Source organism: Somniosus microcephalus, chromosome 3 (assembly GCF_052327205.1).
Source record: "Somniosus microcephalus isolate GS21.2 chromosome 3, FLI_Smic_1.0, whole genome shotgun sequence".
In the NCBI taxonomy this organism is placed as follows: Eukaryota; Metazoa; Chordata; class Chondrichthyes; order Squaliformes; family Somniosidae; genus Somniosus; species Somniosus microcephalus.
The window spans coordinates 246982338-247000136 of record NC_140989.1 but is presented as its reverse complement, the minus strand read 5'-3'; the positions used below and the strand labels follow the sequence as shown (position 1 = coordinate 247000136).

General features: G+C 41.3%; 1 protein-coding gene across 4 annotated transcripts in view; it reads right to left on the bottom strand.

The window, feature by feature from the left end:
- Positions 1-17799, bottom strand: part of suco (SUN domain containing ossification factor) — a 108460-nt gene that overhangs the window by 42666 nt on the left and 47995 nt on the right. For 3 of the 4 annotated variants that reach the window (XM_085982318.1, XM_085982315.1, XM_085982319.1), the window contains 7 exons: positions 17425-17551; positions 16692-16813; positions 6754-6821; positions 6355-6462; positions 5939-6044; positions 2739-2759; positions 417-472 (listed from right to left, as the gene is read on the bottom strand). In XM_085982318.1, coding sequence (XP_085838444.1) covers positions 417-472; positions 2739-2759; positions 5939-6044; positions 6355-6462; positions 6754-6821; positions 16692-16813; positions 17425-17551 — 608 coding nt within the window. The remainder of the gene's footprint in view (positions 1-416; positions 473-2738; positions 2760-5938; positions 6045-6354; positions 6463-6753; positions 6822-16691; positions 16814-17424; positions 17552-17799) is intronic. The other variant, XM_085982317.1, reaches the window with a different exon arrangement.

Genomic DNA, 17799 nt, shown 5'->3' with positions numbered 1-17799 from the left:
GCATAATCTTAGAATAAGGGGCTGCCCTTTCAAAACAGATGAGGAGAAACTTCTTCACTCAGAGGGTAGTAAATCTATGGAATTTGCTACCCCAGAGAGCTGTGGAAGCTGCAACATTAAATACATTTAAAATGGAGATAGACATTTTCCTAGCAGATAAGGGAATTAGGGGTTACGGGGAGAGGGCAAGGAAGTGGACGCGAGTCTAGATTCAGATCAGCCATGATCCTATTGAGTGGCGGAGCAGGCCCGAGGGGCCGTATGGTCTACTCCTGCTCCTATTTATGTTCTTATGTTCTAACCCCTGTTCCACTCAGTTATAACATTTCAGGGTAAGAAATGTGGCCTTTAATTTTTATTTTTTATTTTAAGTAACACTGGTTTATATAGTCAGTAAATCTCAACTATAATCTTACCTGATGAGGCTAAGGGGACAAAAGTGTTCTGACCCAAAGTGCGATACTAATTCCACCTACAAAAGGGCAAATACTGAATTAACATAAGCCAACAATTTAACTACGAGTTAGGGAAAAAAATGTGGGTGGAAAGTAATTCTGGAAATATTCACAAAGAAAACAAAACAAGGCAGCACGGTGGCATAGTGGTTAGCACTGTTGCCTCACAGCGCCAGAGACCCGGGTTCGAATCCGGCCTCGGGCGACTGTCTGTGTGGAGTTTGCACATTCTCCCTGTGTTTGCGTGGGTTTTCTCCGGGTGCTCCGGTTTCCTCCCACAGTCCAAAGATGTGCGGGTTAGGTTGATTGGCTATGATAAATTGACCCTTAGTGTTAGGGGGATTAAATACGTGGGGTTACAGGGATAGGGTGGGATATGTGTTGGTGCAGGCTCGATGGGCCGAAATGGCCTCTATCTGCACTGTGGGGTTTCTGTGATAATAGAAAGTATACAGAAATGACATTGTAAAATAGGAAAGTATTAGCATGTTACTTTTCAAGTGCAACTTGTGAAAAATAAAATTTAGAAAAAAAATCAGGAGATAAAACATTTGTAATAAACCAGTCTTACAACTTGCAATGTAATAAATGTGCATAAAAGGGGTTCTCTAGTTTAATGTGTGAAAAAACACATCTGATAAATGTGATTTTATAAAGCTGCATGTTCTTATTCAAAAAGGACACCAAGATTTCTTTGCACATTTACCCATGAAGTCAAGCAACAATGACATCCACAATTGCTTATGAATGGAGGGAAGTTTAGAAACACATATGCATCTTCGGGCCACATAGGCCTTAGCTCCTGACCTCAAACATTCACTACACTTAGATGCAAACAAAGCAAGAAACACTCAAAAGAAATCAACATTAACTCATTGGAAGCTGTAAGACGTGGGTTTAATGAGCCATGGCAAGTATTTATTCAATGATGCGATTAGGATTATATGGTTTATCTATAGTATTAAAATGACTGTCAACCAGTTACAAATCACTGAAAACTTTGTATACATCAGAAATCAGATCACAATTGCAAACAATTTATAGAAGCTTAGCATGATTCAGTTTTTATTTTGCATGGTATTTCATGAATGGCAAGATTCCACATGCTAATTTTTAAGGGAATCCAGCCTGATGAGTTCAAGTAATTTATCAAGTGGCTAACGTAATTAAACATGTTCAAGTTAAGAATTTAGGGTTTGTGAAAAATGTACATATGTGGTTCCTTTCAAAAACAAGCTTACTAAACACAAGAGGAGCGCAGAAACATTGTTAGTCATATGGTTGTAAATACTGTCCTTGAATGCTAGCAATGTACAATCAGGTGCCTTACTGGTTCTCAAAACGGCTTTCTTTTTAAAAGGAACTTGAAAGCTGATGACTGTATGGGATTCAAGTTTGATGAAAATCCAATAGGTACTGAAACAATGCTTCAGCAATTAGACATACTTGGGACTTAAAAACATGAGTTAGTAAGATCCTCAAACATGTTTTGTTAAAAATGCATAAACAATGGTTAGAAGTATAAACTTCACTTTTTACAAGGCTTAAAATTAAGCCAGCTGTGTGACAATTCCATTTTTGAACTGGTGTGCCCATTGATAAAATGTCAAAGCAGAGGCTACAGTGCTGATTTTCAACACAAGACCAGCAAGTCAGTCTGAATCAGGCAGCAGCTGTTTGATACAATGGAGCTAATGTCTATTTTCAGTTCGGCTGGACTTTATTTATTTTTGTAATCTTGAATTGCACACTAAAAAGTGAAGCCATAAATCAAATTCATTTTTAAAATTGGAAATTTGGGTTTTGGTTGATTCCACAGGGAAATGAAATGTACTAAATTCCACATCATGACAATACTGGAAACATCAAGTACCACTGAAATTTACGCAAGGAGTACTTCACACACCAAGCACACAATCCTGTGTGTTAAAGCTCCAGTCATAGCAAAGGAAACATTAGTGGCAACGTACAGGCTTCACTATGGCTGGGAGCTTCCCTAATTCATTGAACGGAACATACTTATTAGATTTTCACCAAACTTCATGAAGTGCTTTTAGGGTAGTAAGACAATAAATTAATCTTCAGTGATAGAAACGGCACATTAATCCAAAATTCCCCACTTGCAGTAGTGTTGGAATCAAAAAGACATTTATTCGAGCAAGCTTATTTTGCCAATGCGCATTACTTCATTAATAATGGCATGCAATGCTGTACTTCATGCATGTTTGCAGTGCCTCCCAAAAGGAAATTCCCAATCCGTGATTAACTTCTAATAATGCTAACCTTTATATATTTGATGAACATCTGAAGCAAGATAAAGGGAGAAAAAGATGTCAGTAAGAGTAGCAACAGTTAAGATAGATCACTACATGCTACAAGCTCACATAGTACGATTATTTCCAAATTTTTCCAAAGTAACATTTTTCTCCAAATATCGTGCTCTAAAGAATTAAGAAAAAAATGTCAAAATAAGTGGTAAAACATCTTGATATTTAGAAATCTAAAAAACAGAAACCAATGATGAAGCTACTGAAAAATTGAGCCATAGATTTATAGAATATTAAGATTCTTGAAACTGTAATTTCTCATTTTTGAAGGCCTTACAGGATATTTCCAGCCTTGTATGTACTGTATTACTAATTTTCACTTTACTTTACATCAACAACAGCACTAGATTTCAGTAATTTCAAAGATCTTCAGCCATTTATTAAGCTACAGCACAGTACCTGCAAGCAAAAGTTTTCACCTGTCATAAAAAAGGTCTTATGCTGAAGGATAATTCCATAGCCAATACATTGCAAGAGAGAGAGTCCAAGCCAGCGGATTGCAAGTTCAAATCAACTGACACGCAAAGCTCCCGTCCTTTCACTGAGGGAGTCTTGCGGAGTGGACAAGGAAAATCACTATGGTACTGGAGTGCTCCATTTTATGGGAGGGAGGGAAAAGGAAGCAAACAAAGTGCTAGCCCTGCCCTACAGAAGTACATCTTTTGGTTAAGCAAAGACCATCATAAATGCTCAGAGAAGTCTGCACTCCAGAGAAAGCAATGAAAAAAAGATAAATGAATTAATTCAGGATTGTTGCCCTCAAAAGTGCAATCACAGCAGAGCTCGACTGTACAAAATATATTTTCCAGTGTTCAATACTTAAATGAAACCGTTAGATGAAGCAATCACCATACAAGAATCTTCAATCAAGCTATTAATTATAACCTCCTGTCCGCTACATGTAAACTTTTAGGTCTTGTGGTTAGTTTTGAAAACAATCCAACAGCAATTTTTCATCTTGGGGAAAGTGCTATTGTTTGATTCGCAAGTGCATTAAACAGTGCTTACTGTGTAAATTTTAATGCATCAACAAAAAGGTACTGAGTTGCTGTAGAGCTCCCTCTGGTGGAAAGTCTGTCATCCAAAATGCACTGTAAATGTGTTGAGCATGGAAAAGTAGCTTCAACAGCCTCCTGACAATAGTTTTCAAGGAAAATTCTGAGTTTACAGATTTCCAGGCATTGAGATTATAGATTAAATCTTGCAAGTACAATCACCCTTCATTGACTATTTTGAGATCTGTGAATTGCCTGATGTGTATGAGTCTCCCCTACATCGGCTGGAGTTTAGGGTTATAAATCCCGAGGCAGAAATTCCGATCCGTACGGGTGAGTACGCGCTGTGTACTCACCCGTAGGGACATCGGAAATGCTGGTTTCAGGCATGCACTGGAAACCAGCATTTCCTGTCAAGAAAGCTCTCGACAGGTAGGACGCCTGCCTTGGAGCAGGGCCTCTGCGGGTGGAGAGTTCCGTTTTTTGGAGACCCTCCGCCCGCAGAAAACACTTACAATTCTTGCGCCTGTAAAAGCAGGTGCAAGGCCTGCTTTTACCAGGCTAAGAGTTGAAGAAAGTAAAAAATGTTTTTCCACTGATTTATCATTTTAAAAATACTTTAAAAGGCAAGTTTATTTTTAGCCCCGTTAAAAATGAATTTTTTTTTCAACAATTTAAATTGGTTTAAAAGTTAATGTAATTTAGTCATTTTAAAAATGTGATTTTAAAAAAAAATTTGAAGTTTTACTTATGTTTTGAGGGTGATCTCTATTCATAGGTTTGACACGTCTTCCTGTCAAATCTATGAATGGAGATTCCCTGCTCTGATTGGCTCCCCATGGCCCACATGATCCCAGGGACGCTGCGAACTACCTGCGCCCCTGGGATATGCGTGCCCTGCACACTGGCAGTTTGAAGAGGCACAGCAACAGAATTCTGCGCCTCCCAGGAGCCCTCCGGTCCAGGCGGAGATTTTTCCAAATCGCAGCCCTCCCGCAATTTCTGGGCCTATATTGGCATAAAAAGTTACTTCAAAATTTGAATTCTTGAAACATTGTGAATGGCTATGAGAAAGACCATGCAGAGTGAGCAGTTGAGAAATAGAACAAAATAGAAGCTGCTTTTACACTGCCCTTCGAGAGGGATGCTCGCATCACCAGTTCCCAATACACAGGTTTCAAGCACCCACAAGCCACTGCAATGTAAACTTGCCAGATGCTGAGAAGATCCATTTAAAAAAAAACAAGTATTCCTAGATTCATTTAAGACTAGTCGCTAGTATGTTTGTATTGGGGGTTCCTTCTGGATGCACAAGACTTGTACGTTAGGAATTGGTAGCACAAGCAATCCTCGAAAGGCAAAGTAAAAAGCAGCTTACGAAGAGTACCAAAGACTCCTTAAAAGTGAAGCAATGGAGCTGGTAGAAGCAAAATAACATTTGTCTGAAAATTAAAAGAAAATAAACCCCAAATGAATAGGTTTTCAGTAAGAATGGTTTGAACTATTTTCAGTCCATAGAGCACAGCCAATTTATGAAACAAGATTCTTCAGACATTTAATATCAGTTTTATTTTATTCTTCAAAACGAGTGCACAAGTCACTAACAGATGGTAACTGGCATAGTTAACCAGACAGGGTGTAGGATGTACAGGGCACTAAAGGATTAAGCAGGAATTCATCTGACTCTTATAATTGATAATGGAGCATTTAGCTCTGGAGTCTTGCAACTGAAAGAGAAACAATTGAAACCAATCTTAAAGCTTTTGAGCAAAGCAATGAGGATCAGAGATTAATGTGAATAAAAGGCAGCTGATGGTAACTAAAGTGAAGTTACCAATTGATGAACAGGCAAACAAAACATTGGCAGAAATGAGCTCGATATAGCAGAGAACATAACCATTTAAGTCAAATATTTATGTATAACATTCAGGATTATACACAGTACCTTACAGTTTGAGTACCATTACAGCACAACTTAACATGGACATCATTTGCACATCTGGCAGGTTATGCAAGTCACAATATTGTCAGAAACTCATGAAAACAAATATTTAATGCCAAACTACATTACAATGATTTGTTCTTTAAGCCAGAGTAGGCTTTAAAGTACTAAAGTGCCCTTTATGTTTTCCCCATCCACTTTGAAATATGTAGTTATTACCTTGACATACTTGGCATACATTTGCTCATCTAAAGGAAAGCTTTGCACGGTTCTCTCATCCAGAGCATGGAATGTACCTAGTTTAACCCATTTATTGGTGGGATACCTGCACATAAACATGGTGGTGGGACAAAAATAAAAAGTTAAGAGTGACTCATTTAGAAAACCATTTAAAATCAAGTGTTAACCACACTTAAAAAAAGGGTGGGGTGGTGCAAAATTCAACTCCAGTGAAGGCGCAATACGGGCGGTAGCCGATCGGCCGCCCATTATATGGTGGGTGTCTAATGGACACAAGTTGAATTTTACCCATCCCTGGAGTTAAATTGATTTATTATCTTGGTGGTCAACGGCTGTATAGACACTAATTTTACATAACTTTAAATACCTTTTGCACCATTTTAAATAAAACATACCTGTCACTGATGGAAACTAGAAAGTCCTTTGGTGTAGAAGAAAATAACTCAAAATTTGCAATGTCAAGCTGTCTGACTTGGATGGGTTCACATAGCTCTATTACAAACCTGCGAACAAGAATGTCATATTTAGACGTAATAAGAAACTTTAAAAAACTAGAAGCCATTCTAACTGTCTTTTTTGTATTCTGTAACTGCATAACCCACAGCAAACGTCAGAACAATACATTAGAAAACACCTGAATTATTCAATAGCAAAATACTGTGGATGCTGGAAATCTGAAATAACAGAAAACGCTGGAAACACTCAGCATTATTTAGCTTGGAAGCACATACTATTTTCACAAATTAGCAAGTCTTAGCGTTACTTCCTTCCATGTGTCAAGATTTACAACTTACCAAATCTTGGCGCTGCATGGGTTTAACATGTACAAGTCCATATTTTCCATTAGAATTGCTGAATTGCTCTGCAAGGCAAAATTTTAATAGCACATTAAGTACTCAACTTTTTAATATTGATAGATAACCAAGTGCAAAATGCTCCCTACTTACCTATTGCTAAAGCAATATTTTTATGACAGAAATGACAAAAAGCACAAAGAGAATGCAGTGGTTTGAAGTTTTGCACCTCATCCATCCTTTATACACAGGGAATGTTTGTGCTCATCAAGAGGTTAGGGAGCTGAACAATGTTGGTGCACAGCATCAATAACCATTCCCAGACCTGCTACAACACGACAACAACTTGCATTTATATAGCACCTTGAATGTAGTCAAACATCTCAATGCATGTTATATTTAGAACAAATTACACTCAGCTCAATCTACATCTTAACCTCCAACCTTGAAAGGGCACCTTTTCCTGCATCAGTGTGATTTTTTTTTCCCCCCCTACATCTTCACCCTCAGTGCCCTATTCAGTGAAAGTGTTGGGAATTAACATTGGTGATGAACTGGATCAATACTGCCCAAACTCATTTCATCCATTACCCATATACCCAACTTTTCAGTCTGGACTCAATTTGAACACAAGTCTTAAAAAAGTCAAGAGACCCAGTGCTAACCCACTGTGCCATCCAGGCGAGTCAGGATACAAAGCAGGAACACAATTGAGTGTCATCAATTTGACATGGATGTCAGTCAAAATTGAGAACACACATTAAGTAAAGTGGAAATCAAATACTTAGCACTGCATTAGCGCCTTGGTCCAAACATGGACAAAAGAGCTGAACTCAAGAGGGGAGGTGAGAGTGACTGCCCTTGACATCAAGGCAACATTTGATCAAGTGTGGCATCAAGGAGCCCTAGCAAAACTGAAGTCAATGGGAATCAAGGGGAAAACTCTCCATTGGTTGGAATCATACCTAGCACAAAGGAAGTTGGCTGTGGTTGTTGGAGGTCATTCATCTCAATCACATGACATCACTGCAGGAGTTCCTCAGGGCAGTGTCCTAGGCCCAACCATCTTCAGCTGTTTCATCAATGACCTTCCCTCCATCATAAGGTCAGAAGTGGGGATGTTCGCTGATGATTGCACACTGTTCAGCACCATTCGAGACTCGTCAGATACTGACGCAGTCCGTGTCCATATGCAGCAAGACCTGGACGACATTCAGACTTGGGCTGACAAGTGGCAAGTAACATTCACACCACACAAGTGCCAGGCAATGACCATCTCCAACAAGCTAGACTCTAACCATCTCCCCATGACATTCAATGGCATTACCATCGCTGAATCCCCCACTATCAACATCCTGGGGGTTACCATTGATCAGAAACTGAACTGGACCAGCCATATAAATACTGTGGCTACAAGAGCAGGCCAGAGGCTGGGAATTCTGCGGCGAGTGTCTCACCTCCTGACTCCCCAAAGCCTTTCCACCATCTACAAGGCACAAGTCAGGAGTGTGATGGAATACTCTCCACTTGCCTGGATGAGTGCAGCTCCAACAACACTCAAGAAGCACGACACCATTCAGGATAAAGCAGCTCGCTTGATTGGCACTCCCTCCACCACCGGCGCACTGTGGCTGCAGTGTGTACCATCTACAAGATGCACTGCAGCAACTCGCCAAAGCTCCTTCAACAGCACCTTCCAAACCCGCAACCTCTACCACTTAGAAGGACAAGGGCAGCAGACGCATGGGAACATCACCACCTACAAGTTCCCCGCCAAGCCACACACCATCCTGACTTGGACCTGTATCGCCGTTCCTTCACTGTCGCTGGGCCAAAATCCTGGAACTCCCTTCCTAACAGCATTGTGGGTGTACCTGCACCATATGGACTGCAGCGGTCCAAGGTGGCGGCTCACCACCATCTTCTCAAGGGCAATTAGGGATGGGCACTAAATGCAGGCCTAGCCAGCGACGCCCACATCCCATAAATGAATTTTAAAAATGTTTGTTTTTTTTTGTTTTTTTAAAAAGGCACTAGATATATGGGGCCAGAAATTCGTGTCCAAATGCGTGAGTACGGTCTGGGTACTCACGCATCTGGCCGGATGAAATGCCGGCGTTCAGGAAACACCGTGCATGCGGGGAACGCCGGCATTTCCAGTCCTCTGAACGAAGGGGTTCAGAGGCACAGCGCGCGCGACTGCACAGGCAGCGCGTGCGCAGTGAAATTCCCTTCCCCCCCCCCCCCCAAAAGAGTTGCGCGTGTGTAAAGGCCTCCGGTTTTTACGCGAGGAAAAAACAAGTGTAAGTACTTAGTTTTACAGGTAAGTGGGCTTTTAGTACAATTTCGAATTTTTTTTTCCCCCCCCCCCCCACAGGTTTGTTATTTTTAAAGAATTTACAGTAAGGTAAGTTTAGTTTTAGCCCCGATTTTTTATTAAAAAAAATTCTCAAATTTTAAAATTATTGTTTAAAATAGTTTTTCATAGTTATTTCTGGTTCATTTAAGTATTGCAATGTTTTTTTAAATTTTCTTTCAGGTTTAAGTAGTGTTTTGGGGCCAGCAGTTTTCATGAGTTTGACAGCTCTCACTGTCAAACTTATGAATGAACTTTTGCAACCTCCCATTGGTTGCCCAGTGCCCACGTGATCCCAGCCGGCTCATCGCACTAAGTACGCCGCTGGGTCACGCACGCACAGCGCGGCAGGACCTCAAGCTGGCCAGTGAGGGGAAATGCATTGCGGGCCAGGATTTAAATGTCAGCGCGCCGGGTAAGTGCTCATTGGGGGCTTGCACGCGCGGCAAGCACCCGACCCAAATTTCTGGGCCATGGTGTTAAAAATGATTAATCATTCCAAATCCTGTAAGCTCTGTAACTTCATTAAAAGTCAAAATTATATGACTTCTCATTGTTGATTAGTTTGAATCAAATGAATACAAGTGAACCATCGTATTTGTATGCAGACTGTACTAGACTGAGGATTGAACTTGTATGCAATTATGCTAAACTTGGAAACCAGTTTGTTCGCCTACAGATTCTTCAGATTTGATGTTCAAATATTTGAAAATTATGAACCTAGTGGGGACCATCCTATTTTCTTCCACATTACTTTGATCAACAACTCTGTACACTTATCAGGCTGCATCACCTGATACCTTACATTAAAAGGATAACTGTACAAGCATATGCACCTGCCAGGGAGCCTCACCAACCCAGCTCAAATTAGAAATTTGGACATACACTGCTCATGATTTTATAAACATTATAAAGAATGGTCAGAATTTTGGTTCCTACCTAAAATTAGCAATTAATATATTAACCCTTAAAACACAGTAAAAATTAAAACATGGGCCCGAAATTTCCTGCAAGATATGCAAAATAGACACCCTTAGGGAACAGCTATTACAAAATTGATATCCATCCCTGCCTCACCGTGCCAAAGTGAGGTGCTTCCCCTCTAGCCTGTTACTGTGACCTACATCAAGAGGTTGCCATTTGAGGAATTGGGAGAATCCACAATCTATTCACACTGGCACACAAACTGACAACTTAACCCACTGTTATGGGTACCCCATGTAATAATATTGATTAGAACACATGCTACAGTTGCAGATGACTTGCAGTAAACTTACTCAGGCCTTCGGATCCCACAGGTCCTGTAGGCAGAGTTTAGGGAGCTAGGAAAGAAGTTAAAAAGCAGGACCTCAAAAAGGTAGTAATCTCCGGATTACTACCAGTGCCATGTGCTAATGAGTACAGAAATAGGAAGATAGAGCAGATGAATGCGTGGCTGGAGAGATGGTGTAGGAGGGAGGGCTTTAGATTCCTGAGGAATTGGAACCATTTCTGGGGGAGGTGGGACCTCTACAAGCCAGACGGGTTGCACCTCAACGGGAACAATATCCTAGCGGGAGGGTTTGCTAGTGCTGTTGGGGAGGGTTTAAACTAGCTTGGCAGAGGGATGGGAACCTAAGTATAGAGTCAATAGGGAGGGAAGAAAAACTGGAATTGGAAAACAAAAACGTAGAAAGTAAATCGGAAGGACAGAGGAATCAAGGGCTAGATAGTCAACAAGGAGGTTTGCCTGTACTAAGTGGCATATACTTCAATGCAAGGAGTTTAGCAAACAAGGCAGCTGAGCTGAGGGCACAGGTAGATGCTTGGGACTATGATATTATAGCTATTACAGAGAAGTGGCTGAAAGAGGGGCAGGTATGGCAGCTCAACATTCCTGGTTACAGGATTTTCAGACGGGATAGAGATGGAGGTAAAAAGGGAGGGGGGTGGCGGTATTGATTAAAGAAACTATTGCAGCTGTGAGGAGGGATGATATGTTGGAGGGATCATTAAATGAGGCCATATGGGTCAAATTGAAAAACAAAAAAGGGGCGATCACACTGCTGGGAGTGTACTACAGACCCCCAAATAGTGAGAGGGAGATAGAAGAACAAATATGTAGACAAATTTCTGAGAAGTGCAAAAACTATAGGGCAGTAATAGTAGGGGATTTCAACTACCCCAATATTAACTGGGATAAAATTAGTGTGAAGGGTATAGAGGGTGCAAAATTCCTAAAAATGCATCCAGGAGAACTTTTTTAACCAGTATGTAGCAAGCCCAACAAGGGAGGGGGCGGTTCTGGACTTCGTTTTAGGGAATGAAGCTGGGCAGATAGAAGGCATATCAGTGGGGGAGCATTTTGGTGCTAGTGACCAAAATTCTGTTAGATTTAAGGTAGTTATGGAAAATGACAAGGATAGACCAGGAATAAAATTTCTAAATTGGGGAAAAGCAAATTTTGCTAAGCTCAGAGGGGATTTAGCCATAGTGGACTGGAAACAGCTACTTGAAGGTAAATCAGTGTCAGAGCAGTGGGAGGCATTGAAGGAGGAGATCCGGAGGGTTCAGACCAAATATGTGCCCCTAAAAAGGTGGGACTAACAAATCTAGAGCCCCTGGATGTTTAGGGACATACAGGGTAGGATAAAGAAAAAAAGTGAGGCGTATGACAGATAGCGAGGGCTAAATACTCCAGAATCTTTAGAGTACAGAAAGTGCAGGGGTGCAATTAAAAAGGATATTAGGAAAGCAGAGAGAGAATGAAAAATTCTTGGCAAGTAAAATCAAGGAAAACCCAAAGATGTTTTATAAATATATTAAAAGAGAATAACTAAAGAAAGCCTATTAGCTATCATGAGGGTAATCTGTGTGTGGAGGCAGGAGACGTCAGTAGGGTTCTTATTGAATACTTTGCATCTGTTTTCACAAAGGAGAGGAGCGAAGCAGACATTGCTATTGGGGGGAGGAGTGTGAAATATTAGATGAAATAAACAGTGAGAGAGGAAGTATTAAGGGGTTTAGCAGCTTTAAAAGTGGATAAATCCCCAAACCCAGATGAAATGCATCCCAGGCTGTTAAGCGAAGTAAAAGAGGAAATAGCAGAGGCCCTGACCATTTTTCAATCCTGGCTTCAAGTGTGGTGTCGGAGGACTGCTAATGTGGTACCCTTGTTTAAAAAAGGGAGAAAAGGATAGACAGAGTAATTACAGGCCAGTCAGTCTAACCTCGGTGGTGGGAAAATTATTGGAAAGAATTCTGAAGGACAGGATAAATTTTCATTTAGAAAGACACGGATTAAGCAAGGATAGTCAGCATGGATTTGTTAAGGGAAGGTCATGTCTGACAAACTTGATTGAATTTTTTGAGGAGGTAACAAGGAGGGTAGATGAGGGTAGTGTGTTTGATGTAGTTTGTATGGATTTTAGCAAGGCTTTTGATAAGGTTCCACATGGCAGACTGGTCACGAAGTTAAAAGCCCATGGGATCCAGGGCAAAGTGTCAAGTTGGATTCAAAACGGACTTGGAGACAGGAAGCAGAGGGTAATGGTTGATGTATGTTTGTGTGACCGGAAGGCTGTTTCCAGTGGGGTTCCGCAGGGCTCAGTACGAGGTCCATTGCTTTTTGTGGCATATATCAATGATCTAGACTTGAATATAGGGGGCATGATTAAGAAGTTTGCAGATGATAGTAAAACTGGCTGTGTGGTTGATAATGAAGAAGGAAGCTGTAGACTGCAGGAAGATATCAATAAATTGGTCAGGTGGGCAGAACAGTGGCAAATGGAATTCAATCCAGAGAAGTGCGAGGTAATGCATTTGGGGAGGGCTAACAAGGAAAAGGGAATACACATTAAATGGTAGGACACTGAGTAGTGTAGAGGAACAAAGGGACCTTGGAGTGCATGTCCACAGATCCCTGAAGGTAGCAGGCCAGGTAGATAAGGTGGTTAAGAAGGCATATGGAATGCTTGCCTTTATTAGCCATGGCATAGAATACAAGAGCAGGGGGGTTATGCTTCAACTGTATAAAACAGTAGTTAGGCCTCAGCTAGAGTACTGCAGGAAAGATGCGATTGCACTAGAGAGGGTACAGAGGTGATTTACAAGGATGTTGCTGGGAGTAGAGAATCTTAGCTAGGAGGAAAGACTGGATAGGCTGGGTCTGTTTTCCTTGGAACAGAGGAGGCTGAGGGGAGACCTTAGAGGTGTATAAAATTATGAGGGGCATAGATAAAGTGGATAGGAATGACCAATTTCCCTTAGCAGAGGGGTCAAAAACCAGGGGGCACAGATTTAAATTAATTGGTGGAAGGTTTAGAGGGAATTTGAGGGGAAATTTCTTCACCCAGAGGGTTGTGGGGGTCTAAAACTCACTGCCTGGTAGAGGCGGGAACTCTAACCATATTTTAAAAAGTACTTGGATGTGCACTTGGGATGCTCTAACCTGCAGGGCTACGGACCAAGAGCTGGGAAGTGGGATTATGCTGGATAGCTTTTTGTTGGCCGGCACGGACATAATGGGCCAAAATGGCCTCCTTCCGTGCTGTAACTTTCTATGATTCTAGGTCCCAGGTCCAGCAGATGACACCGGGACTCAAATGTTTCACACCTGTTGTACTGGCAGTACAAGCTCCCTCCAAAATTTAAAACATTGCTAAAGTACATGGCAGTACATTTCCCATGAATTTTTGATCAAGTCGCAGTTGTTATTGAGACTGTGAAGGACAAAATAGTTGTTAAGAAATTTGCACAGATTTCTAACAGCTAGAATGGTTCAGGCAGAAAATCATTGGTTCAACTAGCCCACACCTCCACCAGGCTTCTTCGCATCATTAGAGAACGAAACAGCCCTGCACTCATTACCAACAGGAACCTTTAAAAAAAAAAACTGCCATGGTTGACTACTCCACCACTTCCAATGGTAAATCGGTTTCATAATCACCCGCTTAGTAAAAAGAAGTTAGCTAAAAAAATGTTTCTTCAATGATGGAAGATCAAGGCTAGACAGGGGTTAGATATTGAAACATAGGAACATAGAAAAATAGTAGTAAGCCATTCAGCCCTTTGAGCCTGCTCCGTTATTCAATATGATCATGGCTGATCCTTTACCTCAATCAATACCATATTCCCGCTCTCTCCCCCCAAGTATTTTTGTTGTTCCTGTGGTGCTCCGCAATCACGTGTGGTGATCTTGTGGAGTGCAGCAGGGTGAATTGCGGACTCTTTCCTGCTGTGTGAACTTGATTGGTAGGCAAGCTTGAGAGTCGTGACTTCACCTAGATTCTGGTCTTTCAATACTTGCTGCAAAGGCATTGTGGATGCTTGCACAATGTTCTTTGGGGGGGGGGGGGGGGGGGGGGGGGTTTGGTTAATTTTGCTTGCTTTCCATCTCGCAGGCACTTCTGCACAGGTGCACAAAACTGCAGCCTAATCAGGACTCATAGCACATGCACACAAATGTGATATGCCCCTTGGGTGTGGTAGGAGGGTTGGCACAGAACACTGCATGCACAATTATCAGTCAACTAGAGATATTACACTTCCAGTGTATTATACAAAATACTGTAATGGCATTGATGCAAATAGACCAAGTGTTGGTAACCTCAGTTTACACTGAAAGCTAAGAATGCAAATTCAACATGCAGGACCACCTTCACACAATACACGACCATCCAATTCCTCTTCCTGACCCCAAGGCGAGCTGACACCAATGGCTCTCACTCCTCAGGTACAATCCCGCTCTGCTTCATTACCCCTCAAAAAAAAACTTGACGCTGCAGTAATTGACAAATATTTCCTCATCTCCAAATTCCCTTTCCTCGGAAAGTCCTTGAAAGCATCACTGCCTGCCAGCTCCATGCCCATCTCTTTTGTAACTCTGTTCAAATCCCTGCAGTCTGACTTCCACCATTCTCAACACCAAAATAACCCTATCAAGATAACAAATGGCATCTTCCGTGACACTGATGCTTTATCCCTCCTTGAACTCTTGATAGTCAACTACGTCATCCTCTACTACCTCTCCTTCACTGTCCAGTGCTGTTGAATTGCCTTTGCATAATTTCACCCCAACCTATCCAAACAGAGCCAAAGCATCTTCAGTAACAGATACTCTTCCCACCCCCAGAGCATCACTTCAGGAGTTTCCCCAGTTATCTATCCTTGACGACGACCCTTCCTCATCTACAACTCAATGCAACATGGAGTCAGCTTCAACATGCATGGGTGATAATACCAGGCTCTGTATTTTGAGACTGCTTGTCAGACATCCAGTCTTGGCTGAATCTCAACTTCCTCCAACACAAAGAGCAAATCATTTGTCTTCGACCTATGCCTGAAGCTCCACTCCCTTGCCACTTATTCAATTCCGATCCTACTTTAAGGTTGAACTACACTCTTCACAACCTTGGAATCCAGCTCAATCCGGATCTTGGCTTCAGACTTCATAATCTCCCCATCACAAAGACCACTTACTTCCACATCACCCGCCTCTGCACATAGCTCAGCCCTTCCTACTGGTGAAAAATGTCTACGTGCCAGTGTCAGCTTCACACTTAATGATCCAGAATTTGCTGGAGCAGGGCATCTAACAGCACCCCTGCATCCTTCAGCTCAAAAAATGTTTGTCCACAAAGTTGCTGAAAGTGCAAGCTGATAACAGCACAGCGAGGAAAACATGGCATCTGGGACCTGAGTGAACAGGGCAACCAACAGGTTTATCTCCTTAACCAATGAGATTTAGGATTAGGGGATAATACAGGAAAGACGGAGGAGGGTGAATTAAAGGGGACGAATTCTATGTCAAATCATGTACGTAAAAAATAAAGATTGGATAGAGAGAGAGAGAAAAAGGAAAAGCAAGATTTTTTTTTTTTTTTTTTTTTTTTTTTTTTTTTTTTAAATTTGGCATTTAAAAATCTCTGAAAAATTCAAAACCTAAAGGAATAAGACTCCACTCTTGTAACACTGCCGGAGAGGTCGATTGGCAGAAATGAACAATCACCACATCGTTAAGAGTACTTACCCCACTAATTACTAGTCCTAAATATCTGTGGCAGGTTTAGTTCGTATCTGCTGCGCAAATACAGCAACTTCACGACTTTCAATGCGTGTCAATGGGGAGAGACAGCAAATTGCTGTTTTTGCAAAGCGAACAGCGGAGCGACGCAACTCAGACAGCAACTTTTGGATATCCAGATTTAACTGCGCATCTGCCCCTCGCCTGAAATTGCTGTACGATTTACCCATAAATAACGGCGAGTGCCATTAGCCTCACCATTATTTTGACAGCAAATTCTGACCCAATGACTCCAACTCTACTTGCTGGCCTCCCTCCCTCCAGAAACTCCAACTCAGCCAAAACTTTGCCGAGTCCTGTTTGCCCATCACCCCTCGTTGACCTACATTGGCTCCCCATTCTCACATTCCTCAAGTTTAAAACCCTCATCTTGAAATCTTTATTATATTTGGCAACAGAAACACACTAATATGGCACTAAAAATAAAGTACAACAGGATGCTATATACAACTTATACTGCAAACATGTTCATTTTAATAATAAAAACTTAACAGCTCTTGAAGAAAAAAAATAGAACACCTTTGCTTCTGGATTAGCAGCCAGAATTTTTGCTCCACACTCCACAGAGGCATAGTTATTGAAGTTCTTCTGTAGCTTTTTCGCAGAATGGAGCCCACCACTGGAAGTGCGCAATGTCTGGCCTGAAAGAAAGTCATCTACATTACCAAAACTATTCTTGGATTATTCCTAACCAAGTTATTCTTACTTTTCCCATCACTTGTTCCAGTTCAGTTATTAACTAATTCGATCTTTGACTAGGAAGCCTGGTGGCTCAAAATTTAAATCCACCACAAAAACATCACAAGGTAGAGAATTATGCAAATAGGGAACCAATTTAGATTACGATTCCATCTTTAAATACTTTAAACATCGAAGTAACTTAGACTTTCTAGGATATGCAAACAAATCAAGGCTTATACTATGTGGGAAACTATGTTAAAGAATGAGCCAGGGAACACAGATGTAAGTTTAGAAGAGGGGAGATGCACAGACAGCTCAGATTTAATTACTTTACGCAGAATGGTGAAAGTGTAGAATCAACTGCACAGGAAGGCACTGAAACAGATAGTGTGGAAAAAACTTAAGGGAGAATTGGATAGATATTTGAGTGGCTGATTGAGCAGTATACATTTTTGGGACCAGACAGATGGGACTGTGGAATCTCTTCTGATCCTGTACTTTTATATGTTTCGATTCCTCAGGAAACCTCAAAAACAGACTTCTCAATGACCAGCACATTCCCAATGCTTACTTTTCTCTTTCTCTTCTTCCATGACTTTCTTCTTCCATTCATCAAATGAAGGAATGTCACCTGAATCCTTAGATGGAATCACAGAAGAGGAGTCTCCAGCATCTACTGCTCTTGGAACTTCAGTGTCCTACATAGCCCAAAACAGAAAAAAGTTTAAAATCATACAGGCTTGGATTTAAAATACAGTTGATACTTGACATCAATAACGTCTAACTTTTGCAAACACAAGAACGCTAAATGGGTTTGGCTATGTATGAGGAGTAAACTGTATTTAGTACAGTAGTGCAACTTCCTGTAAGCCTACATACAGCAGAACACCATTTCTTTACTGCAGCCTCAGCATCTCAACTTCTTGAGCCAGGGGACAATTTTGTA